The sequence below is a fragment of the Schistocerca nitens genome, chromosome 1 (genome assembly GCF_023898315.1).
Source record: "Schistocerca nitens isolate TAMUIC-IGC-003100 chromosome 1, iqSchNite1.1, whole genome shotgun sequence".
In the NCBI taxonomy this organism is placed as follows: domain Eukaryota; kingdom Metazoa; phylum Arthropoda; class Insecta; order Orthoptera; family Acrididae; genus Schistocerca; species Schistocerca nitens.
Genome location: NC_064614.1, coordinates 923978591 through 923995617, shown reverse-complemented (window position 1 = coordinate 923995617; position 17027 = coordinate 923978591). Strand labels below are relative to the sequence as shown.

At 39.1% G+C, this 17027-nt stretch overlaps 1 protein-coding gene across 1 annotated transcript in view; it reads left to right on the top strand.

The window, feature by feature from the left end:
- The window catches only part of LOC126193003 (dynein axonemal assembly factor 10), a 217218-nt gene that overhangs the window by 125492 nt on the left and 74699 nt on the right, over window positions 1–17027 (top strand). The window contains exon 6 of the mRNA XM_049932651.1: window positions 7134–7249. Coding sequence (XP_049788608.1) covers window positions 7134–7249 — 116 coding nt within the window. The remainder of the gene's footprint in view (window positions 1–7133; window positions 7250–17027) is intronic.

The following is a 17027-nucleotide window of genomic DNA, read 5'->3' as shown; positions in this document are numbered from 1 at the left end:
ATATTGCTGCAATAGCATTATCAAGAGTGCAGAGACTGTAACGAGCAGCTAACACTGTGCCAATCTTTACAAAAAATTATTTTCATAAAGAAGCTAAAAACATGAAATTAAAACATATTCTCAGTATAAGTAGTTTTTGTATTGACAACACAGATCTCTGCAGCAATCAAAAATTAAGATTTTTCCTTTTTTATTCTATTATAGAGGCCTTACTTAATACCATATCAGCACCACCTCCAACATCCATTTGACATTTATTGCTGGATAAATACCTCCTACAGGTTTTGTGCATATTTTGTTTGCATCTATGTTGATTCTGCATGTTTTATGTCATGTACCCATCTCCAATTATGTCATCATCTCAGTCTTTTATTGTCTATATGAATCCAGAAAAGTACCAAAGAATTTACTTAGTCCAACAACCATCATTTTGTGAAGCCACAGGTCCCACCACACTCCATTTCATTTTCACTACAGTCATAATTATGTCTTCCACTTCCCTGATCGACTTGTTTCTCTTTGTGTCCCTCCTTGTAATTTCCAAAATACATCTCACCGTTGTTCACTGAGCAGCCTTCAGTTTTTGAATGGTTTTCACATTAAAAGTCAATGTCTCACTGCCATAAATCAGAATGGATAAGACACAGTGATTGTTAACTTTTCTTTGCAGTTATGTTGGGATCTTAGTTTTACAAACTCTATTTAGTTTATCAAAAACAGTCCAGGCTATTTTTACATATCTGCTTATATCTTTTGCTCTCTGTCTCGTCAGTATCCTTAACTACTGTTAAAACCAAAACAAATTAACTGTTCTATAGCTTCACTGTTAATTTGTACAAATTTTTTGCCAGTTGCATATTATTTTAATCTTGTTGTAACTACTTTCAGTCAACTAAACAATCATTTAGTTGCACAAAACTCTCAGCCACTGTAAAAGTTTTGTAGGACAATATTGTATCAATCCAAAGTGTCATGCTCTGGGAACCATAGGAAAGAAGAAGAAACCTATATAGTAAATGACAGACAGAAATGGGCAAGGGTTGGTTTTTTGGTATATTTTGTCATCTGAAATACAAGGATAATGATGGAAGGGAAGAAAATACAAACATATGGATATAAGAGACAAATTTCAAACCTTGGCACAGTGAACAACAGACTGTAGAAAAAAGAACACTTGTTTGAGTTGGTGTGGAATATAACCTCCCCATATTCATAGTTTTATGAATTTATGTGCTAAATTGAGATGCACACTACACTGTTTCCCAACACCATGAGGTTTTTGGTAATTTTCTGTGTTCCCCAACATCTAGTCTAGTACTGTGACCCCCACCCAACCCATTTTTCTGGCACTTGATTCATATAATGACTATCTGTCTTGCCATATTTGTCATGAGCATCTTTCACCCATTTCCTAATCCAATCTGATCATTAATAGCATGAAACACCATTTATCAACTGATTGATAACCAAAATTTAACATTTTTGGTGGTACAAAGATCGCTGGCAGGTGGGAAGATGGGTGAAGGCAAAGACTCAATATTGGTAACTTGTAATGAAACATGGTTAGCAAAATTACAGCCATGATTAACACATTTGTGTTTTGCAATCTTACCTCCATTAACACCATAACTTGGTAGGACTGACCTCTCTCTGCAGAAGTTATTGTTGATATGGGCATTTCTTCTTTCCCCTTCATCTAACAACACCCTAACCCCACCCTTTTTCATACAATTTTTTTTTTCAAATTTTCACATTTATTCCTGTTACTTTTCATTTCCCTTAGTATTTTGTTACCTTTCTTCACAATTTTATTTCATCAATAATTGTTTCTTTACCATTTTCTCCCACTTTTATTTTGCTCTGGTGTTGTCCACTCTTGTCTGTGGTTCTGTTTTTCACTGCCACTAACTTGTTGTCACCACCCATTGCATTAATTACCTTGTTATGTAATTCATCCATGTTTAAGTTTTTGTGTTTTGAAATTCTTTCTTCTAATTGCATTACGACACTGATTTCACTCTCAACCTGCCCAGTTCCAAGTGAATTCCGACAACTTCCCTCCAGCATTTTATGTTGATTCACTGAGTAAAGCACCTTGTACACCTGAAGGCTAACATTTGTGTCAGCTACTTCATATGTGCCCATGCCTCCTGCTTCTTGATATATTGGTGTCTTTATTTGGTATTTTTCTTTGTTCTTAAATGTGTCTTCTTGGATCTACATCTACATTTACCTACATTCTCTGCAAACCACTGTACAGTGGGTGGCGGAGGGTACCATGTACCACTACTATTAACATCCTTTTCTTTTTCACTCTTAAACAGAGAAAGGGAAACAACTGTCTATGTGTCTCCATATGAGACCTAATTTTTCTTATCTTAGTGGTTCTTACTCAAAATTTAAGTAGGAGGAAGTAGAATGATTCTGCAGTCAACCTCAAATGCTGATTATCTAATTCTCAATAGTGTGTTACAAAAAGAACAACATTTTCAGCCGGCTGCTGCGGCCGAGCGGTTGTAGGCACTTCAGTGCTGAAACGCGCTGCTGTTACGGTCGCAGGTACGAATCCTGCCTCGGGCATGGATGTGTGTGATATCCTTAGGTTCAAATGGCTCTGAGCACTATGGGACTCAACTGCTGAGGTCATTAGTCCCCTAGAACTTAGAACTAGTTAAACCTAAGGACATCACAAACATCCATGCCCGAGGCAGGATTCTAACCTGCGACCGTAGCGGTCTTGCGGTTCCAGACTGCAGCGCCTTTAACCGCACGGCCACTTCGGCCGGCGATATCCTTAGGTTAGTTAAATTTAAATAGTTCTAAGACAAGGGGACTGATGACATCAGATGTTAAGTCCCATAGTGCTTAGCCCCATTTGAACCATTTTGAACAACATTTTCCCTTCAGGGAATCTCATTTGAGTTCACCAAGGATCTACCAGTACTTGCATGTTGATCTAACCTACTGGTAACAAATCTAGCAGGCCAACTCTGAATTGCTTCAATATCTTTCTCAATCTGACCTAGCAGGAATCCTAAACGCTTAAACAACACTCAAGAATGGATGGCAGTAGTATTCTATATGTGATCTCCTTTGTAGATGAACCACACTTCTGTAAAATTCTTCTGATAAACTAAAGTCGGCCAGTCACTTTCCCTGCTACTGTCCTCAAAAGCTCATTCAATTTCAAATTGCTTTGCAATGTTACACCTGGGTTTTAATGAATGTGACTGTCAAGCAACACACTAGTAGTGCTGCTTTCAAACATTATGGTATTGTTTTTGTACTCATAAGCTCTAATTTGCATTTTTCCACATTTAAGGCAAGATGCTATTCATCAGGACAACTAAAAATTTGTCTGAGTCATCTTGAATCTTTCTACAGTCACTCAGTGACAACACTTTTCTGTACACCAAAGCATCAGCAGCAGCCACAGGCTGATGCTCACCCTGTCCATCATATAATTTACGTATGTTAAGAATAAGAGTGGTCCCATCTCACTTCCCTGAGGTGCTCCTGATGATACCCTCATCACTGATGAACACTCACCACCAAGGACAACGTATTGGGTTCTATTACTGAAGAAGTCTTTGAATCACTCACATATCTGGGAACACATTCTATACACTCATACCTTCTTCAACAGTGTGCAGTGGGGCACCATGTCAAATGCTTTCTGGATAATCTAGGACTGTGGATATTGCCTGTTGTCCTTCAACCATGGTTTACAAGATATCGTGCAAGAAAAGGACAAGCTGAATTTTACTCAAGTGATGCTTTCTAAATCTGTTCTGATTTTTTGATAGGAGCTTTTCTGTCTCCAAACTAAAAAATATTCAACAATTCTGCAGCAAACCAATGTTAAGAATATTGGTCTGTTATTTTATGGGTCAGTTCTTCTACATTCTTATCTAAAGGCATTACTTGTGCCTTTTTCCCCATAGTTTGGTACTTTTATTTTGCTAGAGATTTGTGATAAATGCAAGCTAAGTAAAGGTCCAATGCCCCTGAACCAATGGCCTGTGAAACCAAATTGGGATTCCATCTGGACCTGGTGAATTTGACCTCATTCAGTTGCTTCTCTATGTCAGGTAAGCCTTTTACTATGTCCTCCACATGGGAGTTTGTGCAACAGTCAGCTATCATTTTTTTGTCTTCCATTGCCACACAAGACTGGATAGGAATCTTCGACCTGCTTAGTGATTTTACTTTTCTCGAGGCCTCTGCAGTTTTTTTGCTAAGGTACGATGGTGATAGTTGTTGTATGCTTCACTCATTGATCTTTTTACAAATATATGAATGTCTACCAACTTTTGGCTGTTGTCATCCACGCATTCTTTTTTGAATGAAACTGAGAGTGCAATGGTCTCTGCTTCCTCAAAATTTTTGCAAATTTTGTTATTAAACCATAGTGGGTCTTTCCTGTCCTTAATCCACTTACTCTACACATTCTTCTCCAGAGCATGGCTTAAAATCCATTTAAAATTTGGCCATAATTCCTCCACATCCATCATATTGGAAGTAAATGACGTCCATTCATTGTTTAAATGGGATGCTAACAACTAATATCTGCCCTTCCTAGAAAAAAATAATCTCATAGCCTTCCTGGTGGATTTATTAACTTTAGTAACCATCATTACTATGGTGACAATATGGTCGCTAATCCCAACTCTATACTGCATACTTTATCAGAAGAAGGACCACATGTGGAAGCAGTTTCATGATTTGTCAAGTCTGATGTAACTTCTACACAAACTTTTATGTGTGCATGCCCACCAACCAATTGTTCACCAGAAAAGATGACCACTGACAGATTGTTTCCAAGAGCAGAGTTGACTGCGTGAGGCAGAACATGCCACTCCGCTAAACATGCTTGACTCCAGTGGCTGCTTCAAAACTAGCATCTACCTCCCCCCCCCTCCCCCCCCAACTCCCCATGCCCCCACCTCTCCCCACTCCAGATAGAATTACGTAAATGGAACCTGTTCATACAACACAATCCTCCTAGCCTCATTCATTACTAACCCTCGCCCCATTCTCACCTCCATCCTTGTCCATGTGCCTCCCACTTCCCTTTGAGTAACTCCATTCGCTGTTCCTTCTGTGTCAAGCCCCCTGCCCACTCGCCACGTCTCCCACCCACCTTGCTCCCTCCTGATGACCCACACCTTCATTATTTCATGTGTCATATGCAACTTTTCCTGCCTTCACAAAGACTGTCTCACCAGTGCCACATTTCTTTCCCATTCACTTGCCACCTCTCCCTCTGAGCTTTCAGCTTCCTTTCCTTCCAACTTTTCCTTCCTCTCTCCCCTCATTCTTCCTTCTCACACACTCAACTTAATGCACCCTCTCACAGCAGTTGGGCTGCAGAAGTGAGACAAGAAGCCAGTCAGGGTAGTGTAGTCACGCATGTGTATTTTTCCAGAATGAGATTTTCACTCTGTAGCAGAGTGTGTGCTGATATGAAACTTCCTGGCAGATTAAAACTGTGTGCCGGACTGAGACTCGAACTCGGGACCTTTGCCTTTCGCGGGGCAAGTGCTCTACTAACTGAGCTACCCAAGCACGACTCACACCCGTCCTCACAGCTTTACTTCTGCTAGTACCTCGCCTCCTACCTTCCAAACTTTACTGAAGCTCTCCTGTGAACCTTGCAGAACTAGCACTCCTGAAAGAAAGGATATTGCGGAGACATGGCTTAGCCACAGCCTGGGGGATGTTTCCAGAATGAGATTTTCACTGTGCAGTGCAGTGTGTGCTGATATGAAACTTCCTGGCAGATTAAAACTGTGTGCCAGACCGAGACTCGAACTTAGGACCTTTGTGTTTCGCGGGCAATTGCTCTACCAACTGAGCTACCCAACCACGACTCACGCCCCGTCCTCACAGCTTTACTTCTGCCAATACCTCGCCTCCTACCTTCCAAACTTTACAGAAGCTCTCCTGCGAAACTTGCAGAACTAGCACTCCTCAAAGAAAGGATATTGCGGAGACATGGGTTAGCCACAGGCTGGGGGATGTTTCCAGAATGAGATTTTCACTCTGAACCGGAGTGTGCGCTGATATGAAACTTCCTGGCAGATTAAAGCTGTATGTCGGACCAAGACTCAAACTCGGGACTTTGCCTTTTGCAGGCAAGTGCTCTACCAACTGAGCTACCCAAGCACGACTCACGCCCAGTCCTCACAGCTTTACTTCCGCCCCGTCCTCACTGCTTTACTTCCGCCAGTACCTCGCCTCCTACCTTCCAAACTTTACAGAAGCTCTCCTGTGAGGTACTGGCAGAAGTAAAGCTATGAGGACGGGGTGTGAGTCGTGCTTGGGTAGCTCAGTTGGTAGAGCACTTGCCCGCGAAAGGCAATGGTCCCGAGTTTGAGTCTCGGTCCGGCACACAGTTTTAATCTGCCAGGAAGTTTCATGTGTATTTTTGTTAGTTATGAAGACACACACATTGTTTGGAACATTAGAAACACAACTATTACAGAGCAAGGTGGTGCAGTGGTGAGACACTGGACTTATATTCATAAGGATGTGAACTGAAATCCCATCTGACCACCCACATTTATATGTTACCTGGTTTTTTAAATCCCATAAGACAAAAGCTAGCATGGTTCTATGAGAAGGACATTGCAATCTTCCTTCCTAATCCTACATCAAATTGAGATTGTGCTCAACTTCGAATGACCTCATTGACAACCGGATGCTAAATCCTAATCGTCGTACCCCATTGTTGTCACTATTAAATGATTTGAATGCTTTATTTCTTATTGCAAGTTTTTAATTGTTCATTCCATTGTTTGCACTACTTTTTTTCTCTTGTATTTATATTTAATTGATGTGTTTCTTTCCTTTCCTTTGACATCTCTCTACATGTCTATGTTTGCTTCAGAAGAATACATTTTCTGAGGCATAGAGTCTTTGTCAGCCAACTTCTATAGCTGTTATTCTGTCATATGTGCATACAGTTGGGTTTAGCTAAACAGTCATTGGTTTTCTATAACATTTCATTTTGAATTTACTCCAAAGTCCCACTGAATACTTAATAGATACACCTCAGTATTGAGTATGTATTATTAAATTATTATTTTTTGGCATAAAAGTTGTAAACCTTGTCATGTACCATTTTTCAGGCAATTCATACAACTCAGAGGAAAGAATGGTATGTGCTGGTTATGATAATGGTGACATTAAGCTGTTCGACCTAAAAACAATGGAACTTAGATGGGAAACAAATGTGAAAAATGGTGTAAGTATATATTGAACAAAGGGGGAAAATACAAAGTAAAATCCACTAATTGTCATGATAATTTTTCTGTTCTTTTACATATGATTTTGCAAGTATTTTTACAGTATCTTTTGTCACAAGAAATTATTTTATGACTACCTAAAGTTTTCTCTTTTGTTGCATACCGGAGACTAGTGATACACTTATTATGACAGACACTTACTACATTAATCTCTTTTACAAATGGAAAAATGTGAAAGACTCAGAAACTGTGAGTAATGAACAGCTAAGTAGAAACAAGGTCAAATTACTCACACAAGTTTTATGTTTATTACAACTTTTAATAGTTAACTGAAACATGTGAGAATGGTGGAAGGGGAAGGGGAGGAATTATGCAATAGGGAGCACATATCACCACTCAAAAAACTTCAGGTACTGAAGATGGGCAATCCATCTGTCACACCTGGCTAACCATTATTATTGCCTGGGAGTTCAACAAGAGTGTAACTCAAAACAGTTTAATGTAATATATAAGGTATGCCTAATTAAAAAGGAGACCTTTGTTGTAGCAGCATTGTATGAAATCCCAGGGGTGAATGTGTTTGCCGACAGATGGCGTAGTGGTATTCCCAGTTGCACAAACAGAGTTAACAGCTTCACATTAATTTTCTCTTTTCTGGAGATTTATTTCCAATCCAATGTTCCTTGCATGATGGATTCCTCCCAATCAGCACGAAGAGCAGTTATCCAATTTCTTTGTGCAGATGTGAAACATGCTTCACAAGATTATTGGAAGATGAAAGAAGTGTGGGAGAACAGTCTCATATGGTGCACAATATTCTGGTGGTGTCAGCATTATGAAGCAGGACAGTATACAACCAGAAAATACCACAACCTAAGGAGGCACATGTTGTTACCACCAGTGCTTTAATGATTTCAGCTGTGGAGGAGCTCATATTAACAAATCATTGGATCGTGACATGTGACATTGCTGTTGAACTTTTAATAAGCACAGGAACTGTGCATCACATAAACCATGAGAAACCAGATGGCAGTTATAAGAGGCGAGGGGCATGTAAGGGAAGCAGTGGCTGGGAAGGGAGTGAGACAGGGTTGTAGCCTATCCCCAAAGTTATTCAATCTGTATATTGAGCAAGCTATAAAGGAAACAAAAGAAAAATTCGGAGTTGGAATTAAAATCCATGGAGAAGAAATAAAAACTTTGAGGTTTGCCGATGACATTGTAATTCTATCAGAGACAGCAAAGGACTTGGAAGAGCAGTTGAACGGAATAGACAGTGTCTTGAAAGGAGGATATAAGATGAACATCAACAAAAGCAAAACGAGAATAATGGAATGTGGTCGAATTAAGTCGGGTGACACTGAGGGAATTAGATTAGGAAATGAGACACTTAAAGTAGTAAATGAGTTTTGCTATTTGGGGAGCAAGAGTAGCATGGAGAGCTGCATCAAACCAGTCTCTGGACTGAAGACCACAACAACAACAGTTGACAAATGAGAGCATGGCAGTACATTGTATCAATTAAATCTGTTGCAGCTGTTTGCCATATGACCTAGCACTAGCAGATGTATCTTTCCGCACTGTACATAGTGACTTCGCCAGATGTGTACATAATTAATAGAGTGATCCATTCATATGTCTTGTAGCATTAAAAGACTTGGTAGTGTTCTTGCTGTTCCATTCACATCTGTTACACAAAAAATCCTCTGTTTGTAGAATGCCCTGTCCAAGTGTTGTGCATCACAGTAGTTTTCAGAGTATGGTTCATGGATGTAGAGAATAGGTTACAGAATTTTGAAAGCAGCTATTCACTTGATACCTAATACATTTCTGGTAGGGAATGTCATAGGAATTTGTCTGGCAATGGAAAATCCATTATGAAAATCCTAAATTGCTACTTAATGTATAGTGGAAATGTGGCGTCACAGACAGGCAAACAAAAAGACTGCTAAACAAATAAGCTTTTGGCCAAAAGGCCTTCTTCTGAAGGGTGGGGCAGCTAGATGCAGAAAGGAAGTACAATGTGGCATCGGGTGGGAGGGAGATGGAGGAGATTGGAAAAGGAGAAAAGTGTTAAGACTGTGGGTGCCGGGCTTGAAGCTTTGTTAGTCACTGTTCTTCACCAATCTATCCCCTAGCCTGTTTCCACTCCAGCACTACCAAGCTTTCTATTTCACCAACACACCCACAGTCTTTATACTTCTCTCTTTTTCCACTCCCTTTCCCCCCGCCCCACGTTTTTCTTCACGTCTGCACCTAGCTGCGCCTGCCCTCTCCCCACCATGTCCCTGCATGCTCCCACAAGCAGCACTTTACTGACCCCCAATGGTATCCTGTTATCCCTCCCCCTCCCCACCCCAGCCTCCTCCTTACCCCCATCACACAGGCTGCTTCTCCCATCATTCTCAGTTGCTTGCAGTCTGGACTCAGCGGCCAGAGACAGTCGTCATGTGTGTGAGTTGTGCTTGCTTGAGTGAGTGTGTGTGTGTGTGTGTTTTTTGTCTACTTCAGAAGAAGACTTCTTACTGTGCCTCTCTGTGACTCAGCATCTCCACTATATGGTGAACAGTAGTCGATCCTTTTCATAATATTATTATAGGAATTTGTCTTTTTTTTATATATATATATATATAGTAATCATGCATATAGAGTAGACCCAACACATAAGATATAAGCATTTTTCTGGAATTTTTCAATTTATTTAGTCATTCCCACTTGTCAAAGATCCAAGACAGAGTTGCTATGCTCAGTGACCAATCAGCACAAGTGCCTGCCTGCTACTCATTATTAAGAATATACAACACCTCAGTAACTTTCAAATGAATGACACTGTTACGTTTGTCTTTCCCACTACGTAATTAATATAGTGATTCCTTTACATATATACTGAGTGGCCACATCAATCAATATAAACAATACCCTGAGAATTTAGGAAACTGTGTTTTGAAAAATATGGAAATTTCACGTGAAGGTTTTCCTAAAGGACTAACTCAACAACAGTGTCAGACAACTTCATTCACCTTTTGGTAACTGGTCATCTTCAGGACAGACTCTTTACTAGTAGGTGTTGCTTGAGACTTTCCTGATGGACAAATCGTAAATATGGTTCTAAGGTGGGACGTCTAATGTTGTTAAGAAATTTCCACAATATTTCATCAGCACAACTGACTGACATCTTCAGCTGTGACAAACACACTGCTGAGGCTGTGACCAAAGCCTCCAATTTCTGCCAGTCTGAGAAGAAACTGCACAGGTGTGAATGCATGTAATTTGGTGACCATTAGCATGGATATCCTGATCAGTAGCAAGAGAGGCAGCTACACCACCTGTCATTTTGTGTACTAACAGCTTCAATGCATGTGCAGAGGCTGTCATTCTTACTGTGCGCTGCTATTGCCCACCTCAGTTCCCTCTGTTGGGAGTCACCTTCTGCTGTGTGTGTCCTCACTAGCATGTGCCCATCCTTGCCATTGTCATCTGAATATCTATGTCACCACTGCAGTGTCAGCCCTTATGTGACCAACAGTTCCTCTTTGTGTTCACTGTGATTTTAACATGGCCAGCACTGGATCCTCTGCTGTGCTAAGTTCATGTCCCACGTCCCTGTTCAGCAGGTTAGTTGAGTTGCAAATCTCCACTGCTTCTATAATAATGTAGTTTCAGTACGAACACGTCAGTGACAGTATTTGGTGTTTTTGTGTTCCATGCTGTCTCCTGTTCAGAGACAATGCTTTGCCACTGCAGTTTTCTCTGGCTGGTCCAGATGTGTGTGTCATCCATGTTTGACGTATCTGTCCTCCATAATATAACAAATTTGCCCAATGTATGATTTCCTGCAGCGACATGGAATCTCATAGACACCAAGCCTTCTTAGACGAAGATTATCTTTCACTGAGCTGTAGTTTCATTGGCAAATGATGCATTTAACTTTTTATTATTAGTCTGCAGGATTTTACCATGGTCATCCTTCCTTCAGTGATGTATTGTATGAAGGTTGATCAAAATTAGTTTCTCCCAAAAGACAAAATTGCTGTGCACAGTGTGACTGAAAAGGATGTACATGGTGAGTCCACCATGAGATATAGATGCCCCCAGGTATATCAAAGACTTCAGTACCTTGAATTTTGCTTGAAAATTTAACTGTGAAAAAGATCTGTTCCTAACAGATTTTGCACAGTTTGACTGAAGCTCAGAAACATGAGGCTTGATGTTAACTGGTGTAACAAATTGCTTCTTGTGAGCTCTTTTGTGTGCCACATCACATGCACTCTGGAAAACTGAAGACAACATTAGACTTTAGATTAGATTAGATTTACTTTCATTCCAATTGATCCGTAGTGAGGAGGTCCTCCAGGATGTGGAACATGTCAGAAAAACAACAATACATGACAAATATTTACAACTAAAACAAATAAGCTGATGTACCATTCCACAGGTCCCAAGTGGAATGATCGTCATTTTTAATGAACACTAAGAGTCATTTTACAAATACTAATGCACTGAATTTAAAATAAAAAAGTTTTTTATTTATTTATAAGGTAATAAACATGTAATACAACTACTGTAATACTTATTTACAATGAACACATTACTGCACTGAAATGGTACAGAAGTTAGATTATGCTTACATACACACACACACACACACACACACACACACACACACACACAAATTTTCAATGAACACATTACTGCACTGAAATTGTGCAGAAGTTATGTTGTACTTATATACAAATCAGTTGGTTTTACTAAGAAATTCATCAATGGAGTAGAAGGAGTTGGTCACCAATAAATCCTTTAGGCTTCTCTTAAACTGAATTTCATTGGTTGTTAAGCTTTTTATGGCTGCTGGCAAGTTATTGAAAATGTGTGTTCCTGAATAATGCACACCTTTTTGTACTAGACTAAGTGACTTTAAATCCTTGTGAAGATTATTCTTATTCCTAGTATTGATTCCATGAATTGAGCTGTTGGTTTGAAAAAGTGATATATTTTTAATGACAAATTTCATCAAGGAATAAATATATTGGGAAGTAGTAGTTAGTATCCCTAGTTCCCTAAACAGGCTTCTGCAGGATGTTCTTGAGTTCACACCACATATAATTCTTACTGCACGTTTTTGTGCCCAGAAAACTTTAGCTTGGCTTGATGAATTACCCCAAAAAATAATCCCATATGACATGGAATGAAAGTAAGCATAGTATGCCAGCTTTTTCATTTTTATATCCCCTATGTCTGACAAAATTCGCATTGCAAACAGAGATTTGTTAAGACGCTTCAGCAGTTCTGTGGTGTGCTCCTCCCAGTTGAATTTATTATCAAGCTGTAATCCTAAGAATTTAACACTGTCCACTTCTTCTATCTTCTTGTCATCGTATGTTATACATATACTCTTGGGACACCCCTTACAAGTTCTGAACTGCATGTAGTGTGTTTTTTCAAAGTTTAGTGACAAAGAATTGGCTAGGAACCAGTGATTAATGTCCACAAATATTTTATTGGCTGATCTTTCTAAGACTACACTTGATTTGCTATTTATTGCAATGTTTGTATCATCGGCAAACAAAACAAACTTGGCATCTGGTAATGTTACTGATGAAAGGTCATTGATATACACAAGAAAAAGTAAGGGCCCCAAAATGGAACCTTGTGGGACCCCACATGTAATTAGTTCCCAGTTGGATGATGCCTGATAGCTTGATACATGTCTCTTTCCTAATAACACCCTTTGTTTCCTGCCAGAGATATAAGATTTGAACCATTTTGCAGCGTTTCCTGTTACACTATAATATTCTAGTTTACTTAAAAGGATATTGTGATTTACACAGTCAAATGCCTTTGACAGATCACAAAATATACCAGTTGCCTGCAATTTTTTGTCTAATGAATTAAGCACATTTTCACTGTAAGTGTAGATAGCCTTCTCAATATCAGAACCTTTTAGAAATCCAAACTGTGACTTTGACAGTATGTTATTTGAGATAAGATGGTTATAAAGACGACTGTACATTACTTTTTCGAAAATTTTTGAGAATGCTGGCAACAGTGAAATTGGACGGAAATTTGATGCTATTTCTTTATCTCCCTTCTTAAACAGTGGCTTAACTTCAGTATATTTCAGCCATTCAGGAAATATTCCACTGATAAACGACTGGTTACACAGATAGCTTAATATGTTACTTAGCTCAGAATCACATTCCTTAATTAACTTTGTTGATATTTCATCATACCCACTAGATGTTTTTGATTTTAAAGATTTTATGATGGACATTATTTCTGTTGGGGTAGTGAGGGTCAAATTCATATTGTGGAAGTTACTTGAAATGTCTGGTCTAAGGTAATCCATAGCAGCATCTACCGAACCTGACAACCCCATCTTTTCAGTAACAGTTATAAAATGTTTGTTAAAAAGTTCTGCAACACTATACACATCTGTCACCAATGTATCATTTACTCTTAATGCTATTTGTTCCTCTTCATGTCTGGTTCTACCGGTCTCCTCCTTCACTATATCCCATATTGTCTTTATTTTGTTATCTGATATGACTATCTTTTCCTTGTAATATATTTGCTTTGACATCCGTATTACAGTCTTTAATATTTTGCAGTATTTCTTATAATGTGCTATAGCATCAACATTGGAAATGTTTCGGATTGACAGATACAGTTTTCTTTTTGTTTTACAAGATACCCCTATTCCTCGAGTAATCCATGGCTTCTTTGTAGACTTTGCTCTAACCTTGGTAAGTTTTGGGGGAAAGCAGTGTTCGAATAAGGTAAGCGCTTTATTAGCAAAAATGTTATATTTTTCATTCATGCCATGAGCACTGTAAACATCAGTCCAGTGAATGTCTCTGAGGAGTGTCCTAAAATAATCAATTTTTGGCTTACTGATTACCCTCTTGAGCTCAGATTTAACAGATTTTACATCCTGTTCAGTATTAACATTTAACAGAAGGAACTGCATGTCATGGTCTGAGAGGCCATTGACTATTGGTTTTGTAATATAATTTTGTTCATTGGACTTTTCTATAAAGATATTATCAATGGATGTTTGTGAGCAAGTGGCTATCCTAGTGGGGAACTTTACTGTGGGAATTAAGTTGAATGATAGTGTTACTAACTCAAATAAGTTCTTATTGGGAGAGTCTTTAAGGAAATCTACATTGAAATCACCAGCAACCACTATTTCTTTGTTTTTGGTTGTTAAATGGGCCAGTACAGCTTCAAGATGGTTGACAAACAGATTAAAGTTACCTGCAGGTGCTCGATATACACTTAATATTATGAAGGATTTTTTGTGAAAATCTAATTCTGTTGCACATGCTTCCATATGCTGTTCTAGGCAAAATTTATGAATGTCTGTGTTCTTAAATTTATGACAGTTCCTGATGAATGTGGCAACTCCTCCTTTCTCCATTTCTGATCTACAAAAGTGAGATGCTAACCTAAACCCTGTAACACTTAAGAGTTCTATACCAATGGTCATATGATGTTCAGAGAGGCAGATTATGTCAGCTGGGTTTGAAGACTCTAATTCATCTATGCAGATAGTTAATTCATTAATTTTATTTCTCAGTCCTCGAATATTTTGATGCAATAAAGATAGCTGACATTTCACATTGACTGAGTTAAAATTGGGTGGAGTTAAAATATCTGCTGACAGTTGAAAATTCTTAACCAATGGCTGTTTATGCTGATGTAATAAGCTGGAATTATGTTTTTTTGATTTCTTTCCCAAACTGAAGGTTTGTCTCAGTTCTAACCTCTCTTAAAATTTGCTTTCTTTCTGTCCTCCCTACCCTAAAAAAGGGTCTTTTCTGAATCCTATAACCACTGGTATTTTACCACTCATGACAGTGCCTCCCCCCTTTAACTTTCCTGCTATTTCCCCAGCCAATTTACCCTTCCCCTTCCTGTTGAGGTGAAGGCCATGCCTAGTATAATCCCGCCTACTGAGAGAATCAACATGAACCACACCAATGTGTGACCCCGCACCTGACATGAGCAGCCGTTCCAGCTCCAAATTAACTCTCTTGACAGAAGAGTTCAAATGAGGTCGGTCATGGCGCCCAAGAACAGATACAAACTCAACACTAGTATGCTTCGATGCTGATGCAATCTTCGCCAGGTCACACTCTATACTGTACCCAGGATCTCTGTCAATACTGTTACCTGCCCCACCCACTATAACCACGGTGTCTTCCTTAGTGAAATCTTTGCAAAGTGATCCTAAATCCTCTGTCAGCTGCTCCAGACCAGCACTAGGTTTAAAAAAATTGGTGACCTGGTATTCTGATCCTAGTTCATCCTGCAAAAGTTGGCCAACACCTCTTCCATGGGAACTACCTAACAACAACACTTTCTTTCTCTTTACTGATTTCCCTAAATTCTTACTTTTCAATTTGCTGCTGAAAGTTTGTTGTGCCCTGTCTACACCTGCAACTGCTTGAGGCTCACCAGCTTCTAACTGAAGCAGCAGGTCAAATCTATTTTCCACATTCACCATAAAGCTGTCAGACAAAGTTCTAGGCCTGTTCCTCCTGTTGCCTGTTGCCACTTCCCACCTCTCTTTACCCTTCTCCCTCCTTAACCTGTCAAGATCTCTCCTGGCCTTGTCTAACTCAGCCTGAAGGGCGGCAATTTTCCCCCTCCTGTTCTAGTATTGTCCTATCTCTACTACAAATCCTACAAAACCACTGATGAGTCTCATTTACTTCCCCTATTCCCACACCACTACAGTCACCCACATGGAAAAAACTACAGCACCCATCACACCAAAGCCCCGACCTAACAATTCTATGGCAAGTCAAGCACTTTTCACTCATGATAAACGTAATAGTTTATTAAGAATAAGTCAGTTAAATTACAGATAAACACGAAAATATGGTTACACAAATTTGGCCTATACGCAACTGTGTGTAAACAAAAACAAAAGTGCAAAGTTTCTGAAACAACAACTTAAACTTTACGCTACTTTCCGGAAATGCTAGTTAAATAATGAAGAGGTACGCCAAGTTAAATTGCTGGAGAGAGCAAGGAACAACTAAACGAAATTCTATAGATTTGCTGCAGCAGAACGTAAACAGAAAATACGACTGTACGGTCTTTTCGCGTTTTCTGCTATATTACGTAAAGAAAAATGAAACCTTTAATGGTACACTTAATCGGTACACTAATACACTTATTTACCACGTAATCAGTACTAATCTATATGTTTTATAATCTAAAATGACTTATCTTTACGAGAACACCAAAACTCGCGCTAGTCGCCTGGCTGCAGGGCTTTGCTTCAACAGTGGGAAGAGATGAAACTTTTCAAAAGTACAGAGATGTGTTCCCCTGAACTTTCATCTTACTGATACAAAAATAAGAATCAGATCTGCCATTGTTTGATGATTCCAAAAACAACCCAGTGCTCTAACCACATTATGCACTTGGATGAAATTATCTTTCATTACTGAGAAGTTCATGTTTATGATGCCTGTCACTCATTAACAGTGCTAACTTTTTTGGTAGGAACTTCCACAACAGGCAGTCTGTAATTTAACTACATTCCCATCACAAATGAAAAGTTTTGTAACTCCACTGAGTCACTTCTTGAAAAATACAAGCATCTGCACATATTGACACTCATGAGGGCAGCAATTTCTTTGAAGATAATGATTAGAAAGGCCAACAAAAAAATTTTTTTTTGATAAGATAAGCTGATTTTTGTAGATTTATATGAGCTGAATCCAATTCTAGCCTTAGTTTTTTTGTATCACTCATAGTTTT